This window comes from Staurois parvus, unplaced genomic scaffold, assembly GCF_062004578.1.
Source record: "Staurois parvus isolate SC_StPar_1 unplaced genomic scaffold, SC_StPar_1.0 ptg000154l, whole genome shotgun sequence".
Classification (NCBI taxonomy): Eukaryota; Metazoa; Chordata; class Amphibia; order Anura; family Ranidae; genus Staurois; species Staurois parvus.
The window spans coordinates 25,312,577-25,339,893 of NW_028317950.1; the positions used below are offsets into that span (position 1 = coordinate 25,312,577).

General features: G+C 40.7%; 1 protein-coding gene across 2 annotated transcripts in view; it reads right to left on the reverse strand.

Annotated features, from left to right (window-relative positions):
- Window positions 1–7,196: 7,196 nt before the first annotated feature.
- Window positions 7,197–27,317, reverse strand: part of ZBTB34 (zinc finger and BTB domain containing 34) — a 41,934-nt gene continuing 21,813 nt past the window's right edge. For both annotated transcript variants that reach the window (XM_089675293.1, XM_089675291.1), the window contains one exon: window positions 7,197–18,582. In XM_089675293.1, the coding sequence (XP_089531419.1) occupies window positions 17,093–18,562 (1,470 nt within the window). In that variant the 5' untranslated portion in view covers window positions 18,563–18,582 and the 3' untranslated portion in view covers window positions 7,197–17,092. The remainder of the gene's footprint in view (window positions 18,583–27,317) is intronic.

Below are 27,317 nucleotides of genomic sequence, written 5' to 3' on the forward strand. Positions count from 1 at the left end.
ATACATTTAAAATACATATGAATTCATACTTTTATTGTAGAAGTACTGTTTTTTATTTATTGACTTTTAATGTCAAGTATAATCACTTTAGTGCTTTCTAGACTTCTGTGAGGAAAGCGCTCAAGTGATTCTGTTACTTTATGTTAAAACCCTGCTTCTGGGAATACTGTTACTCTTTGACTTCAGGCACCTTTGTTGCTTTGATGGAACTTTTTTTGAAGTGGCGTTTACATGAGAATGAGCGCCCATGGGTTCTGTTGAGGGAGGTGTTTCTGGAGTTTGCCCATGGGAATTGCTTTGTGACCTTTTAACACGGTGGTGATTTTATGGCTGCATATTATTTGTGATTGATTGGGTTTTTGTCTACAAATTCTTGTTTCTTCTGAGGGAGAAAGCAATTGCGAAATGTGCCGGATCAAAGAGAATTGCACTTATTATGTTTTGATCACATAGCTCTATTGGAAGCCTAATGTATTTCTATAATGGTTCTTATTTTAAAGATTGTGTTCCAAATAAGCTATATTTTATGCGGTTCTATGTGTAAATATGTGGAATGCCTAAAAAGTCCAATCTAGACATACACTATATTGCCAAAAGTATTGGGACACCTGCCGTTACAAGTACATGAACTTTTAATGGGTCTTAGTCCGTAGGGTTCAATATTGAGTTGGCCCACCCTTTGCAGCTATAACAGCTTCAACTCTTCTGGGAAGGCTGTCCACAAGGTTTAGGAGTGTGTCTATGGGAATGTTTCACCATTCTTCCAGAAGTACATTTGTGAGGTCAGGCACTGTTGTCGGATGAGAAGGCCTGGCTCACAGTCTCTGCTCTAATTCATCCCAAAGGTGTTCTATCGGGTTGAGGTCAGGACTCTGTGCAGGCCAGTCAAGTTCCTCCACCCCAAACTCGCTCATCCATGTCTTTATGGACCTTGCTTTGTGCACTGGTGCGCAGTCATGTTGGAACAGGAAGGGGCCATCCCCAAAATGTTCCCACAAAGTTGGGAGCATGAAATTGTCCAAAATGTCTTGGTATGCTGATGCCTTAAGAGTTCCCTTCACTGGAACTAAGGGGCCAAGCCTAACCCCTGAAAAACAACCCCACACCATAATCCCCCCCTCCACCAAACTTTCCACTTGGCACAATGCAGTCAGGCAAGTACTGTTCTTCTGGCAAGCGCCAAAACCCAGACATGTACATTGGATTGCCAGACAGAGAAGCGTGATTCGTCACTCCAGAGAACACGTCTCCACTGCTCTAGAGTTCAGTGGCGGCGTGCTTTACACCACTACATCCGATGCTTTGCATTGCACTTGGTGATGTAAGGCTTGGATGCAGCTGCTCGGCCATGGAAACCCATTCCATGAAGCTCTCTATGCACTGTTGTTGTGCTAATCTGAAGGCCACACGAAGTTTGGAGGTCTTTAACTATTGACTCTGCAGACAGTCGACGACTTCTGCAAACTATGCGTTTCATCATGCGCTGACCCCACTCTGTCATTTTATGTGGCCTATCGTTTTGTGGCTGAGTTGCTGTTGTTCCCAATTGCTTTCACTTTGTTATAATACCACTAACAGTTGACCGTGGAATATTTAGTAACAAGAAAATTTCACGGATGGACAACCTATCACGGTACCACACTTGAATTTACTGAGCTCCTGAGAGCGACCCATTCTTTCACAAATGTTTGTAGAAGCAGTCTGCATGCCTTGGTGCTTGAGTTTATACACCTGTGGCCATGGAGGTGATTGGAATACTTGAATCCAATGATTTGGAGGGGTGTACCAGTACTTTTGGCAATGTAGTGTATCTCTCGCGTTAGTATACTTGTTGATGTTGGCATTCATGTGATGGGTGGAATCACCTGGGGATTAACTTTAAATGTTATTTTCCCTTTAACTAGTTTTTACCTTAGCGGTTTATTGGTTATATAAACCATGTCTCACTGCAATCCTGAAAGAACCGAATGCAGATTGAAATAAATGGCTGTATAATATTAGGCTATATCTGAACTGTATTGTAGCAGTACTACATATACTGTTGGTCCCAAGGGGCATAAAGGACTGATTAGTTCAGTTCCACCCATTATACTGAAATGAGAATTCCCTTATTTTGAGAAATTGTGTTGGAATTGAGACATGCAGATGGCTTGTGTTTTAAGAAGGCTCTATTTTTCTGCTCGCTGTCTCAGTAGAAGAGGGCTTTTTGGTTCCTTTTGGCTCACCTCACCATCAACTGTCTGGTCATACTGTGTCTTTTGCCAATTACAGTATCGCAAATCCATTAAATAAAATGCATGTTTATATTTCTCAGAGAAGAGCCTTCTAAATGCATTCAGAGTTCATGGGGAGGGTGCAGCCCATCCAATAAATATTTGTCTTCCTTTTTTGTGTTCCTTTAAATTCCCTCAACATAGAATCCCACCTGACGCAGCACAAAGACCAGGGAGCCGTCCAATGTCAATATTGCTCTGAGCAGCTTTGGGGCACAGGGACATTCCTGTGCCTAATCTATCCTCTCCGCTAGATGCAACAGCCTGTTAATATTTAACATCACTGTCAAGGTTTTCTAAGCAATTTCCCAGAAAGTTCAGCTTATTTTATAGATGTAAAGAAACGTCCAGCACTAGACTTTGTAAATCAGCAATGGTTGATTTAAAAAGTACTATTTAAAGCAGATATCAAGCCACAATGACAAGAAAAAAAGAAACGAAAACGATTAGGAAGGATTTTCCCCATCACTGGACACTGAAAGCGTTTGACAGAGTGGCCTGGGACTATATGGAGGTGGTTCTCCTCTTATAAATGAATGACTGGAGTGCAAAGATGTAGGCAGAGCTCAGTCCCTATAAAACAAGACTACTATAAATATAGAAAATGCCCATGGGACTTATATTGAGCTGCACCAAACAAAATAAATACATTATATAAAACCATACCAATTTTATTCCAAATATCAGTTAAAAGCAAGGTACAATATACAAATGTCCATATATTAAAAGAATTAAAAAAAATGAACATTGTATACTCCACTTAAGGAGAGTTTGCACAAACGAGTACACAGGTACTAATACTAGTCTCAATGTGTTTCATGAAATGCACGCACTGAGACTAATATTAGTACCTGTGTACTTGTTTGTGCAAACTCTCCTTATGTGGAATATACAATGTTCATTTTTTTTATTCTTTCAATACATGGTCATTTGTACCTTGCTTCTGATATTTGGAATAAAATTTGTACAGTTTTATATAATGTGGTATTTATTTTGTTTGGCACAGCTCAATAAAAGTCCTATGGGCATCTTCTATCTAGTAATCTTGTGGTTCTCCTCTTCCTGGGCATTCGCAATGGCATTTGTTCTAGGATTCTGTCCCTCTACAGTGGCCTGCTAGAGTTAGTCGACACCCGTCAGACGCCTTCTGGATCCATAATGACACTGGGCAGAGATGCTCCCCTGCCTCTGATTCTGTTTATACTTTACATTGGAACCATTCATGTGGTGTTTGCATATGACCCCTGCAGTGAGAGGAGGGGGGGAGGTAGCACAAACTGGAGCCTCTCACTGATGACCTTTTTGTTCTCAACTAAACCTCAAACCTCTCAGCCTGCATTGTTAGTGACTTTGGATCACGTCCAGTTACTCTTGAATTCAAAACTTTCTCTACGTCTGACACCCTGAACATCTCTGCCATCTGAGGATGTCATCTATTTGTAAGCTGCACTTTCTTTTCCTATGGCAAGAAACAGCCATTCCATACTTGGGGGTTTATCTTCCCTCTATTGTCTGGGCTTTATGCCCTTAATTACCACCCCCTGCTCGCACAGATTACATAGGACTTGTCCTGGGACAGGACCTGCTATTATTGGTTTAGAGAGCTAAAAACCTTAATATGAATGTACTTCCATATACTCTATATTATGCAATCCCCTACCTATTGCAGTGCCTTCCATTTTTTTTTTTCCTCGCTAAAAAGTATGCTTGCATTTCTCAGGCAGGGCAAGGCTTGCTTTTTCCAGCTGACTCCCAAAACATTGGAGAGGCCTGGGGTTTCCCAATCTAAGGAAACACCACTGGGCATGTGTCCTGGCCAGAATTATAGACTACTGTGTACACAGCCCATTCAAGGACTGGATCTCCGTGGAGCAGGCAATCTCCTCCATCCCACTGGTAGTCTTGCCCTGGACCTCTAAACCTCTTTCTAAGTTAGAGCTTTTTCAACACCCATTAATGGACTGCACACTGAAAGCATTCCAGCTAGCCTGGGCATCCTGTTTGATTTTGACAGTTAGTGGTCCACTAACTTGGCTTAGATTTAACTTAGACTTTATGTCCAACCTTGATGGTAAGATCTTACAGCAGCTCTGGTCTAAACAGACACTATGTGCGACCCAGTTCTTCGACAGAGGTTGTTTTTGGAGCCATTTAACTCTTATGGACGTTTCTTCTAATCAACCATTCTCCCCCAGGAATATTTTTCTAAAAGACATTTTTTGAACTCCCCTAAGAACAGACTTTTTGTTCTTCAGGATTTACACTCTTTGAAATCAACTGTATAATGGAGTTGCCCCAGGAGTACGTAGTATCATCCACATACTCTATTTCCAGAGTCTTGGGTGACAGACTTGGATTCCTGCCACCAATGGGAATGGGACCTGGAGTGCTCCTTTTCGGATGTAGATTTGGTAACCATTTGTGACTCCAACCACAAGTGATCTCTGAATGTCAGTGTACAGAACGATTTCAAGATCTTTTCTAGGTGCTGACGGGCTGAGACTGAGACTATGCTCCATAGCGGGGGGGGGGGTTTGCTTGCATTAACAAACACAGAGGAACTAATTCACATCGCTCAGGACTGCATTACACAATATCATGTGATATGGGTTAACTGGTTTCCTTACAAAACTACTTCTGCATATTCCATGTTGTTTCAGACAAGTTCAGCAAGAGCTTAATTTTTTTTTTTTTTTTTTTTAGCGGTGCTGCCTAGAACTAGTTATTTCCTTTTGGGACCAGCACAAGTATCTACTGCTTGCTTTCCTCAACCCCCCCCCCCCCACTTCTTGGTCTAGTTTTTCTTGTGGTGCTTTTTCTGCTCCCTCTTCTTATATCTTTGTCACGAACAGCACCAGAGACAAGCTTGGGGCCACTGTTCTTTGCAATATATGCTTAGCCACCTTTCCTAACCATATACTCTACTGATTTTGTACCTCGTTTTTGTTAAATGGCATTGTTATGTAGCCTTCCCTTATAGGATTCAGGCCTCTCTTTTTGCTTATGTCACTTGTATACTGGTTGTATTTGTGAATATCCTTTTTCACTCTAAAAAAACATTTATGGGAGCAGCAGTGCCCCCAGCCACCTCAATACTTTCCTGAACCTCATCATGATCCAGCTGGCAGCCTCAGCTGTCACAAGATTCTGTCTCATTTGCTGAGAGAGCAAGCAGGAGCCATTGGGTCCCACTGCTGTCAATCACAGCCAGCCAGTCCGTGAGTAGAGGCAGTGCGCCAAGCCGAGGTTCCATGTGTGAATGGACACAAGGAGCAGCGGGTACCCTCACGGCAAGCTGCTTGCTATGGGGGCACCTGACAGAAAGGAGGAGCCAGGAGAGCCTGCGGGGCACCAGGCTACTCTGTGCAAAACAAGTGCACACAGCAGGTATGACATGTTAATTTTTTTTTTCTTCGTAAAATAATTGCTTAAACATTGGCAGTTTAAAGAGCCTCAACTATGAGGGGAGTATTGTGGTGGGTTTTAAAATGCCACTGAGCACTAATGTTGTGGCAGCATTGGCAGGTTAAAGGGTCTCAACTATGGGGGGCGGGTTGCAGGCACAAGAGAGTGTGTTCTCAAAAAAAATATAATTAATTGGGATACAGTGATGCTTAAGTAATAATTGTCAAACTATCATAGCACTAACCAAACAGGAAGCGGGTAAAAGATGCCAGTCCAAGTGGGTAAGGATGCCAATTATGAATAAGATGCCAATGCCCAGAATATGGGGGAGAACATTAATGCAACACAAAGCATTTTGATTTTCTGCATTGTGAGTGCATTGTATGCTACTGTAAGTGAGTTGGGGTGCTTTTAACCACTTGCTAACAGCACTATAGCCAAATGACGGCTACAGCGCAGTTGTCCAGTTTTGGGAGGGTGTCATAAGACATGCCCCCAGCAATCTCCATGATCGCTGTACGCCCTAGGGACACAGCTGATCACGTGATGTGGTAAAAGGTCAACCACAGCAGCCTTTTACCATGTGATCAACTGTATCCAATGCCACAGCAGCTCAGAGTAAATACAGTTTCCAGTTAGCAGCACTTTCCTCACACTTTCACAGCGTGAAGAAAGTACTGCCGATAAACGACAAATGTGACAGAACAGATTGGCACTGATGATCAGTATCCCCCATCAGTGCTGTACAAGCAGTTGCGCCCATCATTGCATATCAGTGTAGTATCATCAACACAGATCAGTGAAGGAGAAAAAAAATTACCTGTTTGCAAAATTTTATTTTCAAATTCTTTGCTCTATTTTTGCTAATAGTGCAAAAAATAAAACACCCAGTGGCGATTAAATACCACCAAAAGAAAGCTCTATTTGTATGAAAAAAACTATAAAAAAAATTTCATATGGGTACAGTGTTGCACGACCGTGCAATTTTCATTCAAAGTGCAACAGTGCTGAAAATTGGCCTGGGCACAGAAGGGGGTAAAAGTGCCCATTAGGCAAGTGGTTAAAGTGAATGACACTGTGGAGCATTTTATTATGTGTTATGGTAACACATCAATGTAAAAGTACCCTTTATTGTTGCACTTTCAATTCTGGTCTTAGCCACACCTGACTCACAAATTAAGGGAATATATGCATTATACTCTGAAAATATTAAATGTACGTAAGTAAAAATAGGCAATAAAAGATTAATTCAAGGTAAACACTACAATAACCAAAAGTTCTTTATCCAATACAAACAATTTTGTGTAATGCTGGATTTTATAGTAGGGAAGGTATTTGTCTCCATTGGAAGATTTCCCCTCAAAATGACACCCTGTGTGCCAAGATGTGACCACTCATCAGTGGAGGTGATGAACACAGCAGGTTCCATACTTCCCCATTCTATCCAGGGAAAAAAGGGTCATGATTTTGTCATTATAAACCATAAGAAGCAGAAAAAAAGAGACCACATACACTGTCTTTTGCTTTAGCAGCATTTTTATTTACAAACAAACAGCAATCCCCATTGACTTTATACCATTTAAAAAAAGCAATTATACAAGCCATAAGTCATCTGACCAAAATTAAGCAGCACTGAGTCATATCACAAATCTAAAAAAAATAAAATAAAACAAAAACAATACAAGAGTAAAATATCATTTGAATAAATATTTTTAATCATGCTATAAAATAATCCTTAATGGCAAGTTAATAGTTGTTACAGCATATGTTTTTTCTTGTTTAGCTAGCTAGTTACTTCATACAGAAGTGTGGAGTTATGAGGTTACTGGTTTATATTGCAAGTTAACACCTCTACGTGCTTGGTATGGAACACCAGACACCTAGGCATTAATAACACCGGAGCTATTCAGAATGTTTGATTCTCTTATAGAGAGGAGGAAAAAATTATTATCGCCCCATCAAAAACCAGTAAGGGCCATACTGTAACGTTATTGCACAATTAGGCCTTTTTTGGCATACACTTTACTGAAAAAATGGTGTGAACAAGAAGGGTTTTTTAAAATTCCCATTTGAATTAAAGTGTCAACATGAACTCAGATTAGATTGTCTTTCTGCAAGTGGTGCATTTATTATCCATCCTGTACAATATAACTTCAAAATCTTTTAGCATTTTGCTTTGGTTTAAAGGGGAGTTCCACCCAAAAGTGGAAGCTCTGCTTGTTTGCCTCCCCCTCCACTGCCATATTTTACACTTTTTTGGGGGGAATGGATACCTGGTTTCGACAGGTACAAGCTCCCACTTCCGGTTCAGTTCATCGCAGCAAAGTGAGCTAGAAGTTCAGTCCCTCTTCTTCCTCCCAGTCTTCTGCGACATATCACAGGTCCCAGAAGACTGCTAGACCAATCAGGATGCACAGCACAACTCGCACAGTGGGCACCCGGCTGTGAAGCCGCAAGCTGTCACAGCCTGGGGTCCACAGTTGAGATGCTGGCGAGAGAAGGGAAGGCACGGGTGAGCACAGCCCTGGGACAGGCGCGTGTGTGTTTATTAAAAGTCAGCAGCTGTAGTTGCTGACTTTTAATAAACACAATAATGACTGGAACTCCGCTTTAAAGTGGCTCTAGGTCTGTTTTCCCCCCTTTCTGGATAAACTTATTCATAAAGTGGAAAATCTTAATGTCAAAACAACTTGTATTGGTGTAAAGTCTGCAATATCAGTACTTGGAAGCAGCAATACTGTAGTAAGCATAGGTTACATAAAAAAAAAAGGACAGTGAAGCAATCACTTAACCTATGTTCTCAAGGGGGAAAATATTTTTCCCTAAAATGATAAAAAGTTTAAATATTTCACTTAGCAAATGTATACTTTTGCTGCACAGTTTAGAAACACTGTAGAACCGTCAAAGGACAAAAACACTGACACTTCTGTAAACTTTACAATTTGGCTTGTAATCTATAAAATCAAATCTATTCAGACTGTTAGGTGCTAAAGGGCCTTTGTATTAAGATTATATTCTGAGTCCATTTTACAGCAGAGAAAGTCATAAGAAAATGTAAACCAAATGTTATTTTGGTTATAGTCCATCCTGGATAGAGATTTTAACATTTAGGTCTTATGCAAACAGTCTTTTAACCAGACATTTAGCGCCCTATAGCCTACAGATACTTACATGGGAATACGCAAATGCTGTTTTAAGTCATACACTCATGTACAGAACCTTGCACTTTATTCCAGCTCCTTACATGGGGGGTATTGTTTGGAATCAAACATTCTGAATGACTTTAACACCGAACATAAGTTCGGTCACTGAGATATATGAAATATATATTTTTCTCCAACTGACAATTGTTATATAAAGAATTTACACAAGTAAAATCTCCAAATACTTTTTTAATATAGATATATATATAAAATTTAATAAATAATCCTGACCAGTCAAAAGAGCACCATTAAAAGGGCAAGAGTCCCTTAGAAAATAGTTCAGGGGTTGCATATTTTAGTCCCTTTCAGTGGAGGTTTTTGTTTGAGAAAAAAAAAACCTCTTAAAAATATTGACACTAACTATATCACAGTCAATATACAGATTAAAAAAAAAAAAAAAAAAAAATTAAATATGTGTTTAAGTAAAGCTCGTGTGATATAGCTTTATCCCAGCCCTTGGATACTATAATCGTATGGTTTTTTTTTTTTTTTTTTTTTTTTTTTAAAACCCTTGTTAAAGGTTCCATCCATCCAAAAGGGATACTTTTAATTGTAGATGGCATCTGGTGGGATAGTCGCCTGCAATCTTCTTACATCGATGGTGGAATCTAGTAGCCAGACCTCCCTGCAACAGTTTTCACCCACCAGTTTTCTCACTCCTCCTGTTACAATCTCCATAATATAGAATAAGTTAAAAATCCAGGGAGAGTGGGAATTCCTTGCAATGGCCAGCTGGCCAGACCTCGGAACTAAAGTGCAGAGATCTCACTCCCAGAGTCCAAAACACATCAGAAACCATTAGGTGGTTTACCTCTCCAGCATCTACTGAACACTGGAATATCAGCTTTAGATGGAGCGGCCTTTTTCAAATACATTGAACCATGACTTTAAAAACTTGTAGCAAAGTATTTTATTTTGGCTTATTTTAAAAGACAGGCTCAACTTTAAGCAGGTTTGTTGCAAAGGTGACGCCATCCTCATTACACAGCAGTCTCCATGGAAGCGGGTGGCGCCGGACGGCTGGTTTATGCACCCCAGGAGAGTGTCAAGAGGTTTAAAACAGGAATAGTGTATATACAGCACTGCACTACCTATATACAGAGAAGTAGTAAGTTGTCTAAGATTGAACAGCTTAGGAAAACTAGAAACCGTTTGAAAACCACAAACTATATAGTAAAACAGTATAAAATGTCCGATTTCACAGTCTGTCTTTACAGGTTAAACAGATCCAAGAGGGAAGGAAAAAAAATTCACATTTCTCTAAACCAGAGACGATAAAGTATAAACTACGCTCATAAGTTAACAAGCTGCATAAAAAAGTCCTTAACTGAAAAAAGTTCGGTCCTGCCTATGTTTGTAAAAATGTAACAGTATTGTACCTAAATAACACTGTAAAGAAATGATTTGTGTACCAAGAGAGTTTTTCTGTTAAACTCTAAAAAGTTACAGCAAGAAAGTGAAAGAAAACATGAAATGCATGCTGACAGCTGAGGCAGCTTGCTTGTTGGTTGGAAAAGCTCTCATGAGAATGTAGCCAGTTTACAGGAATAAGGATCTACTCACCAATGGCCATCAGAACTCAGGCGACAATGTTCTACAGTTTAGAACAGAAGCACACCATGGTGTGTTTATTATGGCAAGGCACAATTTTATAGATTGGCCACAGCTGGAGAGGAGCAACCATGTCATTGTACTCATTAGGAGTTTGTCATTTCATAAAATTAACTTAGGAAAAAGCCATTATATACACAGAAATCACTGATTAGTGCTTTACCAAGGATGGCAGTGTTACCAACAAGAGCTTTATACAGTAAATGATTGCACTATGGCTTGACTTTAGTTTCTAAACTTTGTTAGATACCTTTAAAGTTAACTCCTCTCTCACCAGATATGTTTGGGGAGACACCAATAGGATAAATCGCCCCCCTGCTCCTTATATCTCTGAAGGACAACAAAGAAATGATCTTCAATAGTTTGCACCTTCACCTGCTTGGAATCACAAAAAAACTTTAGCTGCAGTTTTCAGATATTTCTCTTTTCTTTAGAATTCCAAATACCCAATCAGGGAAGTGTGACACCATCACCTAGCCTTGTACTGACTGTAGCAGGTGGGAAAAGCAGGGGAGTTACTAGGACATGGCAGACGTAAGCAACTTGCCTTTTACGTTACTGGTGATCATGTAAAACTCAAATGACACTTTTTGGTAAACTCCAGGCACAAAGTAATGCAGTTATGTATTCATTACAACAATAATGTCATCTATTTTTAAATAGCACTGGTCTAAGCACCTGAATTTGTGTTGATATCAGTGTCTTATAATCCCCTGCACAGCTGAACTCAAAACTAGGAGATGAAGAAGCCACATTAGTAACCAATCATGTTCTACTGCAGTACATGTACTAATAGGAAACACATCAACAAGCGGAGAGAACAATGATAACCAATCACTATGGTGTCCTCCAGACTGTCCAAGCAGTAGGTGAGGCTGTGTTCTTGACCAAGTAGAGGAGGGCACAAAGTTCTGGCTGTGGTGCTGGATCACAAGAGTGGTGTACTGCAGGATTATAAACCCTGTGTCAAATAGAACCACATATTTTCCTGCTTGCACAGAATGCCACTTCGAATTTGGGCTTGCAAAATAAGTAGTAATGTGCAAGTCACCACTTTTAAACAAGATGAAATACTTTGCCTAGTTACGGAATTTGGCCTCATACTACGATCTAAACTCTCAGCCTCATGTAAAAGCAAGCCACATGCTTAGGTGATAGGAAAAAAAGTCATTCATTTCCTATTTTCAATAATGTAGGGTGGCCGTATAAAAAGAGCATGGGCAGATTACATTATATAAAAAAAATATTATCAGACTTTGGAAGCTTGCAGGCCTCAACAACATTTGGGACCAAGAGATGCCCTTAAGAAATTTAACAGTCCAAACGAGATTTTTCAAGCAGCATGTGTACAACTACTGTACCCTGTGTGATCTGGATGATCAACCTAGCTACCAAATGTCCATGTTAGAGAAGAATGAGCACCAGTGGACAAAAACCATATGTCAGATTGCCCAATATGTCCATGTATGGCAGATTCACAGTAATAACCGAATCTTGCATTCAGCAAGTACACAATTCTTGGGCTCAAAAACACATGGAGGATACACTAATGGGAAATCAAATAGAAGATTAAAGCTGGACTCCAAAGATACAAAAAAAAAATATAAATATATACCATCCATGATTTTTATGAATGCATTTTACCATAGACCTACAGTACAAATGACAAGTCCTTTGGCTGGTAAACCAGTCCATATACACATAATTTAATTGTGCACCCAGCAGTTTGCCTGTAGCTTGACATTAAACAGTCCTCATTATGAACCTACAATATATACAACTTACAGAGAAAACCTACAACTTAAAAGTGATATCTTGTCATTGTACAGACATGGCTAAACCCAAACATCCTTTGCATGCTCTTTGGTAAAATTCATCATTTCTGCACTAAACAGCCAACTTTGCCCCTCAAAACCACTGACCTGTCTTGGCAAATCCTTATGCCAAAAGAACAAAGTGAAAATTGCTCGGTGACAAAATTAATGCCATTTGTATAGCATGGTAATGCTGGTACAAAATATCAGGATGTGGAGAAATTTGACCATCAGCCTTTTTTCACATTTTGTAAATGAAAAAAACAAAAAAAAAAACAAAACAGCTCAAGGTACCAGAATGGCATAAAGCACCACAAAAATAACAGAAGTACCTATGTAGTCAAAGGATTATTTCTAAAGGGAAACGAAAAGTCCTAATCAAAGAGCTGACTTGATTGTTGAGGGGCTCTATATGTGGTATTTTGGATGCAAAGGCAAAACACAAAAAACATAAAAGCACAACTTCACCCAAAGCTTCCTCCGCAACATTCTGGAATACACAGGTCACAGAAGACTATGGGGCGATTCACAAAGCACAGTGTGGCTCGCGCATGCGCATTAGGATACCGGCTGTGCAGCAATAATTTAGCTACGGGCTTAATTTTTTTTTTTGGGGGGGGGGGGGACTGGAGCTCCTCTTTAATGTGTAAACGTAAATGAGAATAAACAGTTTATAACTGGTTGTTCAACACCAACCCTGTGTACTACTGTCGGTACACAGTCCAATCAGAGTTGGCCTTTTGGAAGATCCAGAAGAATACAAAAAAAAGTATGTATAAAGACCTTCTTGCAAACTGTTAGTAAAATGATTTTGTTTAAACAAACATCCGCATTTTCTTTTTTTTTTTGAGCTTATAAAAGTGTGCATGGAGCCTTATTCCATATTTCCAAGGTTGTCAGCAATAGTCTTTGAAATTTGCCCAATGACAAAATACATGAGAAGATTTTTGATCATGAGATTATGAATAAACAAACAAGGATGATCAGTGGGGTGCATTGTTTAGTAAAGAGATAGGATAGACCGACAAATTAGGAACAAACTCTGCGATATTGAGCATTTAACAGAGTTGACAAAGGCAATTTATTATATGCAGTAAAGGGGGGGGGGGGGGATTGTTTCTCTAAAAAGACTTGAGTGTTATTTTGTCAAATGCTGCCTCAGAAGCATTAATGTACAGTAAAATTGAGACTACCTACAGAAAAAAAAACCCTAAATACTACCTACAGAAAAAAAAACCCTAAATACTACCAACCACTGAAACTATCCCAAAAGTTTTTAAAAATGATAAAAATTCAGCACCATAAAATCCAGCTCTTAGACAGGAACATGTGACGTAATGTCGGTTCATACGTTTGGCATCTGGGTGGTGGTGTGTGAAGAGAGGCTAAAAAGTGTTTTTGGAGAAAGCAATTCACGGAAAACAAAGCAGCTGTTACTTCACCAAGACTGTAAAACTCCAAAATGATGAAGTTCTACCCCAAATTGCACATTTTTTTCTTCACACAATAGAAGGATCTGATTATTATACGCTGTCAAATTATACATATTCAAAGCCTATATTTGACAGCATGTTCGTTGCTTTTGTATCTATCTTACAATATATTGCATTAGCTCAAAATTATCTCTAAATTTAGAAAGCTATATTGGTCAAATTAAAACAAACATATTAGCTCAGTGAACTGTCAAAAATTTGGGTAAATAAAAATTCTAAAAGTCATACTTGATCAGTTTTCTATCAATCTCACTTTCATTCAATCTAACTGAAAATATCACAGCTCATTGAACAATAAGCTTTAACCAATAATAAAAACGGAAATTTTACAATCGGATTGTAGCGTGTAGGTAACAAAAGGTCAAGACGGTTCCTCAAAAATAAAGAGTGGTGAGAAATATGCCTGTCCTTTCTCAAAGTGTATGCCATAGGGATCTAGTGTAATCATTCTCCAACTCTACTGAGGTACACATGCAGTAATTGTGCTGATGTTTGACATCGAGAGTAGGGAACAATGGGAGAGAGCAACAACAGAAGAATCTTAGCCTGTGACATGTGCTTGTTATTGCTCTACAGTCTTCCCCTACAACCGCCCAAATATCTCAAGCAATGCCTGAAAAGTTGCATCACTTGAAGATACTGGAGTGTCTGAAGGAAAGCCAGTTGTTGACTGCTAGATATGGGCTAATAAATACATAGCCTGTCAATATGTCCACTTTTTATACACATTTCTTCTGAACTTCTGTTCGCCTTTCTGAATAAAATCACAATGCAGAAATTTCCTATTAAAAGAACCTTGCAAGTATAGACAAATCTTGTATTCACTTATATCGCTGTAGTGCTTTTAACCCTAGGTACTCAAAACACATTATCTGCTGTTGGAGCAGATGGGGAGGTAGCCATCTTGGACATGCTCAGTAGAATAGGATACTTGGGCCAATTAACCTACCAGCAAGTGCTAAACACTGTTGATCCTGCCAGAAATGCACTTAGCTCCTAAATCCTGTTGTAGAGTGACAAGAGTGGTGTCAGCCCCACCCAATTGTTTTTTGCTTACTCTTTCCATCTATTTGACAGACAATTATATAGTCAAAGAAAGAGGGCTATTTAGATTCCTTGAGATATTACAGGAAGTGCTCACAGGACATAGGCTGGCCATACATTATACACTTTTCTTGTACAATTTTCCTTTAGATTTACCAAAACCATATAATATGAGGTCAAACCTAAACACTTTTAATTTGTATGCAATCAGGCAGGCCCTTGCACTACACAGTTGAAGGTAAATCTAAAGGAAATTGAAGAAAATTGTATAAAATGTAGTTATTCTTCACACTTATCAAACAAATATTCCAAAACACTTCCAATGGAATATTTAAACAGACTAAGGCTTGCTTCACATTAGCTTACTCCAAAGTCGGGCGATTTTCAGTGCAACTTTGCAGTACAACTATAATACGATTTTGATGTGACTGATACAGCTTCAGTGCATCAAAGTGGTGCAGGAACTTTTTCTGAAGTTGCAGTGACTTCAATAGTGTTAATTGGAACGGCTCTCAGAGAGATACATGGCATTTCACATGTTTTGCGACTCTGGGTCTCACAAGTCACAGAACACGTGAACTGAGCCTGAAAGGGAGCAAATAAGCAAAGCTTGTTTTAATAAACGTCAAAACACAATTCTTTCATAAAGTTGAGAGGTGTTAGAAATTGTTAAATTCCAACAAATTTGAGGGGAAGTCATCAAAACTGGAGCATAAGGTGAATCTAACCAGAAGGGTAGAGAAAAGTTCTGGAGAAGTATATTTTCTACCATATGGAGTATCTGCTACTGGAGCCAATTGCTCAGTTGTACAGTTTTGTACTAAATTAACAAATTTCTTTCTGTACTCACATTATAAAATAGACAATGGAAAACAACAGGTAAGTTTTCATTGTTTTCAGCTGCCAGAAATGTGTTAACTCAACTACATGCAATCATATGATTACATTGCAAAAAACACGCGTAGAACAGAAAAGCCAAAAATATACCAGGTCAACTTATCAATTGAATTTTGGGGAAATCAGACAGTTTGCAAGGACTGCTTAGCTACAAATTCACAACAGGTTTCCTAGTCAAATAATTTAAGACCAATATCTTAAGTATAATATAGCATTACTCAATAGCAACTAACATTTTGTGTCTTTTAGAACTTTCCCTATAATCTGTCACAAGACTTATAACAGTCTCCTCGCTGACATAGGCTTACGCTCTACTAAATCTAGTGACACAACAATGTTAGAATTTTAGTCAAAAACAGAAAACCTGAAGCGGTTAACTCAAGTCTCACAAAAGTAGCCAGTGGCAGCTTGCCTACACTGTGAATAAACTAAAAATGGATGATTACAAACTATAACATATACTTGGTTCTTTTGAAGCAACATTTAGAATTATACAGATCATAAAATGTATATCTATTCAGTATGGACGTGTTGGTATAGAAAGGGTGTTGGGGCAGCTTTGTAATGAGTATGTTCCACATATCAGATGATGAAAGTTTGGCAGCATTGAGAACTAACTCCAACTTCCTATAGAAAATCCCTATTCAATAGGGCATGCCAAGTCATTTACCTCCCTTCACTGTTGCTGGGCTGTTGGTTGCCTGCACACGATCCAAATAAAAAAGTACAGATTTTTAGCTAAGAAAGCAAGATATAAATTTACATTCTCCAACCTTACAACTGAACCCAACAAAGCTCAACATTCATCAAACTCAAATCTTGGCCTAGCCAAACCACAAATGTCCAGCAATTAATGTAAAGTGTACAAAATGGCTGAACTGAACTTACAGTAGATTCCCATAACTCTGCTCTGTTCCTATTAGTCAAGGCCACTGCTCGATTTATAACCTTACTGCCTTAGCTATCCGTAAATCATTGAGATATATAGAATTTCTCATATAATAAACACTTTTGTTAGATAAAACAGTTTCATTCACCAAACAAAAACAAAATCTCACTTTATCACCTCTAACTATATGCTTCTTTAGGAGTGCAATGGTACCCTGTCTCCTTAAAAAGCAAAATGGACAAAGTATATATTAAAAGAAATTTCCAAAGTAAAACAAAGTACATTTAGTGTATCACCCAGTTATATTAAAATGTCTCTGAATAATCAAGAAGCATTCTCAAAGAACAAAAGGATTAAGAGTAGCTTTCTCCATAGTAAAGAGATTACCAAATAAGCGATAAGTAATAAAAATAGGCCTTAAATAACATAATGTGTGCTTTTTACAGTGCCCTGGCATGTCTAGTTAGTCAGGTGTAGTAGTGACTGTGTGAATTTCAATATTGGAGTCCATGGTCACATCTGAAACATTGGTATCATTTTGGTCTACAAATCCCTCCGTTCTTTCTGGTGATTCAATCCGACTCCTCACTTCAGCAACACCGGGATGATTTTTCCGTAAATGTTGATTCAGTGTGCCCTGAAATGGGAAGCACTTGCCACACACCTCACACCGGAAAGGCTTGTCGTCAGTGTGCCCCCGTATGTGGTATTCCAGCTGGTCTTTGCGAGTGTATTTCTTCCCACAAAATCTGCACACAAATGGCGTGATTCCCATGTGGAGCCGCATGTGTCGGTCAAGACTACCTTTCTGGTTGAATGTCTTGCCACAGTATATACAGATGAGTCTTTCGCTGTAGGGATGCCAATAGCCTCTGGAGGCCTTTTCCTGGGGACTGCTCTCATAAGCTGGTGCACTTATGACAGTTTCACTTTCAGGGCTTTGGATCACATTATGAACCTCACTGGTTATATTAGATGCCCGCTTTGGGCGTGCCCGGCCACCCCGATAACAACTTAGCATGGACCTGGAAGGGCTTGAGTTGCTGATGCTCTTATAGGGCTCAGACAAATTGGTTGTGTGGGAAGCAGCTTGAGAATAAGAGTATGCGTGTTGTAATACAGACCCGTAGGAACCTACATTCAGCATAGTCACTTGCTCACCATCAACCAGTTCTGTATGGTAGCCATCATCCCCCAAAGAAGAGCTATCTGAGCAGCTTGGCCGGTCAGACTTTTCAGTTTTGACTTTAACTTCCGAGACTTGGTTCTCCCGCACGGTGTCAGCATGATCCTGATCGCCTTCTATCTGAATTTCATGCTCTGAAATGCTACCACTGCTGCCTCTGTCTGACTGACCCTCTTCTTGGGGACGGTTTCTTAAACTTTTGCTGGCTACCCCATCTATTTTTAAATCATTGCCTACAATCGATGGTCGCCCTTGCCCACCGTATGATGGAGAGATCTCCACTGGATTAGCAAAGAAGCTATCATCTTTGACTCCATTGTGGTTACTCTGGCTGTCTTCCCCACCCACACCCACTACACTAATCTTTGAGTGGATGCTCTCCAGGATCTGAGTGCACTTGTCGATGACGCACTGCATTTGAAGGAAGCTAGCTGCAGTTAGGAAGCTCACAACATCCTTCAGCTGTACAGACATTCTTCCAGTGTAGCAGAATGACAGTAACTGTTCAAAGACATTAGGGTTCTTGATAACTGATATTGATAAGCCACTCATGGTGCTCAGTGCTGAATGATCACGAAAGTAAGGGGAGCTGGCAGCGAGGACTGCCTTATGTGCGCGGAACGGCTGGCCCTGGATGTGAACAATGATGTCACATAGCTTTCCTTGCATACGCAACTCATTTAGCTGGCTGAGGACGGTGCTGCTGTACTCCGGCACTTCAAACTGGATGAAACTGTTGCTGTCCATCTTGTCTGCTGCACACGTTTCTGAAATGTAAATAAAAGTCATCAATAAAATCACTGTTTGAGAGTGCAGTTTCTGAAAACAGGAGATGAAACTAAAAATTAACAACTCGTATACTAGAATAAGGGACTTCAGTAAAAGGTATGTAATCCCAGGATAGAATCGGTTTCATGACCAAACCAGACAGCATGTCCCCTCAGGTAATCACATGCCAAGCGACAATCTATGAACACCTTTCATGCTACATATTACTGATCTTAAAACTTTATTAAGCTGCACAGTGGTGAACAGAAAACATGTACACAAAGTCGTCACAAAACAAAATATACTGGCACTTGCATGGCCATGTAGTGGTTATGATTCCTAGATAATATAAAGGCATTTCCAAAGACAAAATTAACACTCTTTGCAATGTGTTGCTCTATGTACCAAAATTAAGTTTCCCCTAACCCCCTTAATTTCCTATTAAACATCCGTACACCCTTGTTTTTTTTTTGGGGGGGGGCTGGGGGCAAGCCGCTGCTTTGTGTGTGAATGGACAGAGGAGCAGGTACCCCCATAGCAAGCTGCCTGCTGTGGGGGCACCTGACACGAGGGAGGGACCAGAGGAGCCTGCGGGGGACCCTAGAAGAGGAGGATCCAGGCTGCTCTGTGCAAAACCACAGCACACAGCAGGTAAGTATAGACATGTTTTGTTATTTTCCAAAAAAACAAAAACACAAAAACGAACCTTTAGAATCATTGACACCAGTGGCAGATTGCATAAATGGAGTGCGATTTCAATGCAGTGCAGAAAACACTCCGGTTTCACTGCGTTTTTTGCACTGCATATATGTGAATCGGGTCTTACTGAAATTATTGACACCTATCTTTCAGGAAATAAAATGGACACAACATAAAGTGCTTCTAGAAACATGAAAAACAGCTTAGCACATAGCAGAGCGATGTACAGCCATTTATCTTTGCATTCCTTATAGAAAACGATCGTACTCGAGACCCCGAGCATTGACAATATAAATATCCTATTGTGCATTAGCTTTTGGTCTTATGTTAGAAATAAGACTCGACAGAGCAGTAAGACATTTAATTAAATGTACAGTTTTCCCCGAACTATTTTTTTTGCTGAAAATAAAAAAAAAAAATAATTGCCCTTAGGGATTTTAACCAAGACAAGAGCTTAAAAATCAAATCCACCGACATGGGCAGGAAAAGTCAGGATTGAACAGAAAAGTAGGTTAGCCTTGTGCGGAGATGTCTTTTGCACATACCACTAAACTGAAATTGGTATTCATTGCCAACGCATTAAAATTCAGATATTCTCACTGCATTAATGTATTTGCATACATCAGAAAATTTATTTTTCATCTGCTCTGTATTGTGAAAAAGTAACTGGTCTCTGCAAATGCATTGATGTCCAAAAATGATGGGTTCAGATATATACAAGGTCCATACACAAAGTTCTGATGGGAATTCAGCATCTCCGTCCCATCCAATAAACCCCATGAAGTCAATCTCCAACATCCCAAAAAAGTCCATAAGGTCCCAAAGCACTCAAAGGTTTAGTTGTTGTGCCAGGCACTAACCTAACACATGCATAGACTGACTGTCTATACATAATTGATCAATAGCTAACTGCAACCAACCCTTGTAATGATGCAATTTCCTCATATAGCTAGAATTAGTGAAATGATGGGTGCAGTTGTGACTGAACAATGACAGGCAAGTTTTGGTTATGCGACTCATGCAATGGAACAACAAGCTCCTGCGTTGTTTGAATCTTGGCAGCAACTGTCCATGCCTGTTCCTGCTACCATAGACAGATAAGAATTTGTAGAAAATTTTAAAGCTGACATTCGAATATGAAAATAATTTTTAAAAAAAGGTAGGTATACGCATTTATGAGCAGCCAGGTGCTGTGTTCAGGCACCCCATGTAAAATGTATGGGGATGCAGTAGCGGCACAGACACAGCTGCTCATTCTAATTTGACGTGTGTGGGTGAGCAGCCCCACATGGGTAGATTTACCAAGACTGGAGCATTTAGACTCTGGTGCAGCTTCAGATTGTTCAATTAGGCTTTGGCAGTAAAACCTGGAAGCGGATTGGTTTTACTGCCACAGATTGCAGAGCTGCACCAGATTTTGCACTCTCCAGTTATAGTAAATCAACCCCAATGCATCTGTGCTTGGGGTGCTCATCTGAATGATCATCATATTAGCAATGTCTGTGCAGTGAGTGCGTCCATATACACCAAGGGTCCTATCACAGGGGCGCTCCATATGTCTGGTTTTCATCTGTCCTTTTACGGATGAAAAACGGATACCCATGTATTTCTACAGACTAGCTCATGTAAATGGATAATCATCTGTTTACATCAGTTAAGCACTTGCCCTCCAGACCCCCCTTCCTGACCAGGCCATTTTTTGCGATACGGCGCTGCGTTACTTTGACTGACAACTCCGCAGTCATGCAACGCTGCACCCAAATGGCGGGGAACTGGTTAATGTCTGCATCTGTGAACATCGTTTTTATTTTTTTTTAAAGAAATCCCTATTTTTCTTCTGTAAAAAAACAAAACCTGGAACGGACGAAAAACAGATGTCACCGGACGACATCCGCTTACATCCGATCCGCTAACATCTGTTTTTCTGCAAATTAGGATATATATTTTTCTTTATTTTCAATAAAACAATAATAAAAAAATTAAGAAAATAAAAAACACAAAATAACAGGAAAGAGACAGGAAGAACACGGTGATGTACATAGAGTCATTCACTGGGGCCACAAAGCAGCATGGGAAGCACAATGCATGCCGAGTTAGAGCAAAGTGCCTTGGGGAATTTCCATGACTCATGAAAACCAGATGTAAAACGGATGTAAGCGGATTGCAATCGGCTCAAAAACAGATTTAAACGGATCACAAATGGATGTAAACTGATACCAAAAGCAAGGTAAAAAGTGAAGTCTTGATCCGTTTAACTTCGATTTTGAAAAAAAAAAAAAAAAGCGACTGAACTGATGAAAAAAAAGAAAAAACAAAACAAAACGGAACGTCCATGTGAAAGGACCCAAATGGGCTTCCTACATGCAGTACCTGGTAACTCAAACAGCAAAAACATACAGCCCATTCACAATCTATGGGCCTCAGTACCTTTGTAAATAAGACCCAGCATATACACACACACACACCCTTTCAACAGTATGGAAACACATCAGCCAAAAATAGCCCTATCGGTGGTGCGGGGGGGGGGGGATTGACGGAATGGCTGAGAAAGGTAGGAGAGGAGCAGTGTGTACAGTGACTGGCTGTCACCATGTGTCAGTGCTGGTTTTTAAATGTTTTCACCGACTTTTTTCTTCTTCACTATAGCTCACAGAATTCGCTGTCACTTTCCCCCCAGCTAAAAGAAACAAAGTTTCCTTTTAGTTTCTTTCCAGTGATAAAAGAAACAAAGTTTCCAATAGCTCTGGGGAAAGTGACAGCTCATAGCAAAGAAAAAAAAAAGCCGGAAATTGCATTTAAAAACTGGCACTAACAGATAGCGACAGCCAGTGAGGGAGCCGCTCTGTATACACTGCTCCTCTGCTGCCCCCTCCTTGCACACACTGCCCCCCACCCCCTCACAAAGAGGACCTGTCACTCACAAGCTATCACATAGGAAATTATTTATCCCCTATGTGATAGCAATAAAATCACAAGTTAAAAAAAAAGGAAAAAAAAAAAATATACATGAAAGTAGAAAAAAAAAATTTGGAGCCTCCCCACATACACAGACATTTCGTTTTTTCGTCCACATGCATTCTGAATTTTTGGTATCGGTTTCGACACCAGAATTTTCATTTCGGTGCACCACTAGTCAAAATGTAGTCATATATTAATTCATTGTAGCTCAAAATTCAGAAAGTTGTAGAAAGATGACCAATGGACAGAAAGCACTCAACATGAAAGGAGATTTCTAAGCAAGCTTTTATTGGGAGTCTCAAAAAGAACTATTGTTTGGAACACTATTACAATGCTAATGTAATATAAAAGTGTATACAGTGACTATAGATTCCCTTTGAAAGCTTGTTAAATATAGGGGTAGAGGAAAAAGATCCAATACCTTGTTAATCGCTTTCTCAAACTGCTGGTCCTGCATTGTATATATCAGAAAGTCTGTGACTGGTAAAATGAATCGGCTTTTGGCAACCAGTCACACAGCATAGTGGAAGCCTATTGGAGCAAGGAATAAGGGAAGTGTTACATGTTAATCCTCTAACCCATTGACAGTTACAAGCATGACTCCCAAAGGTAGGGGCATGATTGGACTTGTAATTTCGCAACAGATGGAGGGCCACCAGTTTGACACCCCTGATTTAACCCAAGACTTGAACAGATGACAAATTTTGTGCTGCTGACCAAAGCAGGGATTTAACCCTGTTATAAGAGGAGTGGTCCTGGGGGTAAAATCAAGTGCTGAAGCCAGTCAGATGATTAAAGTTTTGCTTTTCCTTCAGATTCTACTCATGCATCCATCATCACAAATTAACGCAATGCAAAATACAAAATGTATGATGTAAAAATCTACATACATCAACTTCAGCTGATATATGTACAAAAATGAAGCAAATTAAAAACAACCAACAAAATAGTATAGGACTTTAGTCAAGACTGTAATTTTGACAGCATGTATCCATGACAGAGAAGGAAACTGCCATGAAGTAAGGAGGGAAGTCAAAGATCGTAATAAAGAGTAATATTTTGCTAAGAACAAGGTGGAATCAGAGGTAGTAAGTTTAATTCCAATGTAATCTAAGGAGTGGGACACCCAACAGTATGGGAACTGTAGCTGCAAATGTTCAACTACGTCAGCAGGGACAGTAATGTTCAATGCCATTGTTTTGGAAAAATTAATGCGAAGGCCAGATATGGCCGAGAATCGGTCCAATATACCCTGTAGTAATGAGGGGATTAGTTAGAACCAGGAGGGCGTCGTCTGCATGTTGCCTTGTAGTGGTTTCCTGCATAAGGGACACTAGATATATCTGGATTCTTTCAGATGGCCGCAGCAAGGGGTTCAAAAGCTAGAACAAAAAGTGCAGGTGATAGTGGGCAGCCCTGTCTCATGCCCTGAAATATCGGGAAGGGCAAGGAGGCCAAAGGAGATGAGTATAAAGCCTTAGTCCAGGCTAGAAAGGAGTTTCCACACCCCCCAACAAGAAAGCGTATAGGTCAAGTAATCCCAGGAGAGAGAGTCAAACTCTTTGTATATGTCTAAGGATACCCGGTATCTTGCGTTGAAGCAAGATATGGATGAGATGGACAACTTTACGGATATTATCCCCAGGCTGTCCTTCCTTGTACGAAGCCAACCTAATCCCTGTGGATAAGGGAATGTAAATATTTGTTAATTCGGGTGCTCAGGACCTTCCCCAGAATCTTCAGATCTACATTCAGAGAGAAATAGGTCTGAAGGCTTGCAGTTCAAAGGCGTCATCAGATATCTTGGGAATCATGGTGATGTGTGCTTTGAGAGACTCTGGGGAAGGCCGGGAGCCCCGCTTCAGAGAGTTGAACAAAGCTGCTAAGTGTGGACCAAAAGGGTATACTTTTTTTATAGTATAGCCCTGAGAACCCGTCCGGGCCCGGAGCCTTGGAAGGCTTCAGGGATTTAACAGCTTGATAGATTTCAGCTTCAGAAAAGTCAATGTTCAGGGCATCGCGGGCTGCAGGTGATAAGAAGGGCAAGCGTAGGTCAATAAAAAAAAAACAAAAAAAACTGTCAGCATGTTCTGTAATAAATGAGTTTGGTTTCTTGTACAGGGAAGATAAAAAATCTCCAAATCTGTCTTCACCGGGATCAGAGGTAAGGCCACCTCCACTCACTCGGATTTGAACAGGTTTGTATGTGCAGCCCACCGAGTTAAGTTTCCTAGCCAACATTGGCCCTGATTTATTGGCACTGATTTATTGGCACATGTATAAAACTTATGTTTGATTCAGCATAAGGCTTTCTCAGCCTGCGTGTTAGAAAGAAGGTCAAGTTCAGTAGCTATGGCATCTCAGGATTTCCAATTAGCCGCAGTAGAAGGAGCTTTCCAAGCCGCATCTGCTGTAGCCAAGAGAGGTCAGTATTTGCATCCTCCGTTCTCTGGCGCATTTTCTGGAGGAGATCAGATTGGATCAGATGACCCCTAAAGGTGGCCTTGTGGGCCTCCCATAAGGAAACTGCAGAAGACAATGAGCCAATGTTGTCTGCAAAATAGGATTGAATATGCGAGTGTATCTGTGAGTACGAAGCTTGAGTAGCGATAAGGGAATCATTTAGTCTCCATTAGTAGGTGGGTCAGGATAAGCCTGAATGGTTCAGTAGGAAAACCAAAGGGTCATGGTCTGATAAGCCTGGATGTACTAAAGATAAATGATGTAAGCAAATAAATACATTATCTATTCTGCAGAAGCTGTGATGTGGAGCTGAGTAAAAGGTGTATTCCCGTGAGGTGGGATGTAGTTCCCGCCACACATCTGCCAGGCCATAGGTTTGCAGTGTGGTGTGCAACTTGGACTCCTATGAGAAGTCATGAGAGGCGGTCACCCCAGTAAGATAATGAGAAGAATTAAGAGGAACATTCAAGTCACACATCAAAAGGAGGATACCTTTCTGGTGTTGCGAGATCACTTTCAGCAAATAAGAAGAATTTGTCTTGGAACCCATTTGGCATGTAGCAGCCTACCAGGGTCACTTCATGGTCCCAGATGGTGCCTCACAGAAGCAGGTACCTGCCAGTGGGGTTGGCTATCTCCAAGTTGCAAGAAAACAAAGGCAATCACCACTCTCCTACTCCCCTATGTTTCTCAGGGGTAGGAGCAGAAAAAAAGGTTGGATAATGAGGGGAGAGGTATCGTGGTGTAGAGGATTGGAAAAATCTTCTCGCCTCCTGCAGGCAGACTATGTCCACATCTTGGGACTTGAGATGAAACACCTTAGACTGCTTGGCCTGAGAATTAAAGCCATGAATGTTTTGAGAGTAAAGAGTTTTAGAGCCATAATGGATCCGGGGGGGGGGGTTGGCTGCTTAGGTAGGCAATGAACCACGGTCCAAACCTCAAGTGTACAGGTGCCCTGGGAAGCACCAGATCCATGAAAAAAAAAGAAAAGGACGACAGGAAAGGGAAAAAAAAAAGACAGGAGGACGGAGTATATACACTGTAGGAAAGGGCAACAATACCACAACCAGTGGAAATTGCGTCCCAGCGTCCACTCAGAAGGGTGGCTCTATCATCAGACACAGGGGGGACTGAATATAGGAAGCATAGTGGAGAGGGGAGATTAAATGGGAAGGGAAGGGGGGATCGGAAGGTGGACCATGTAGCCGCACCCGAATTGAGGGCCACAAGTAAAGCGCAAAATAGAGAAGAACAGCAATGACAAACAAACCACCAGAGCAAAGGAGGAAGCATTCCTGGGTTGCGGGCCAAGTGGTCAAGGGGACCGACAATAACAACAGACATTACAGGACCGCAAGACAGGGAAGCTTCTGACATGTAACATAAAAAACACACACATCATGATCTAAAGGCCACCCTCTTTCCCCCCATAACATGAGTCAACAAGAAAGTAACTAACAGGAGAATCCAGCCAGAAGGGAGTGGTAAATCAGAAAAAAAAGGGGGTGGAATGAGGGCAGAAGAAGCCTATGGCAATAAGGTTAAGAAGCTTTCAGGACCGCAAAAGCTCCTGCTGGGTGAAAGAAAAGTAATCCAATGCTGGAAACACCAGTTCAGATTAGTTCAGTCCCTGAGCAACAATGGGTCAAGGATCCAGCGGGAGCCAGGGAACACAGTCAGCATGCATCATCATTTACAGCAGGATATAAAGTTCTGAGTGTAAAAACAGTAAAACATAGGAACATTTCGCCCAACAGGGGACAATCAGGGCCAACGCAGTGTTGGGATCAAAGGGGCTCATGACCAGTGGACCAGGCCATATAATGAGGAAAAGTAGAGCTTACCCTCCCATCTGAACTTAGCCTGGATTGGAGGGTGAAGATCTTGATAGCAGAGGTGTACCGGGGAGGGAGCATTTACTGCTTCCAACTTTCTCCCACATGTGACCCAGTTAAGTGGAAGGAGGATGCGCCAGGCTGTTGATGGTGTCCCGCGGGGGCAAAAGGTGCAGTGCCTCCAGGGTCAACTTGGCCTTTTCCGGGTTGTGGACAACATGGCTCCAGCCTTGGTATGTGAAAGTAGGCTTGAATGGGAAGCCCCATTGGAATTTAAAGTAACAGTTCAGGAGGACTGATATGAATGGCTTCAGTTGTCAGCGTTTCTGTATGGTGGATGGTGCCAGGTCTGCAAACAATTGATATGGGTGGCCCTGGAAATGAAGATCCTGTTCATCTCGTACGGCCCGCAAAAGCTTTCTTTCGTGCAGTAGTGGGTGAATTTAATTATGATATCCCCGGGGAGACCCTCGGTCTACTTCGGCCCCAGAGCTCAGTGGATGCGATCAAACTCTAGACGATCTATCGGTATCCCCGCACCAACTCAGGTTACCCCGACGGGACAGGTTTTCAAAGTCCTCCAACTGCAGGAGAGCTCCTTTTTCAGATGTGAGAGGTCCAGCTAATGATTTTTTTAATGACTGTGACTGCAGCATCCATCTGATCTTCATGGGCATTGGTGCTGTTGCCTAGTTCTCAGATCTCCTTGGTGAGATGAGCAGCCAGTCTGGAGGTGGCTTGTAGTGAGCTCCCTCTGCAGCATGGTTTTAAATCTG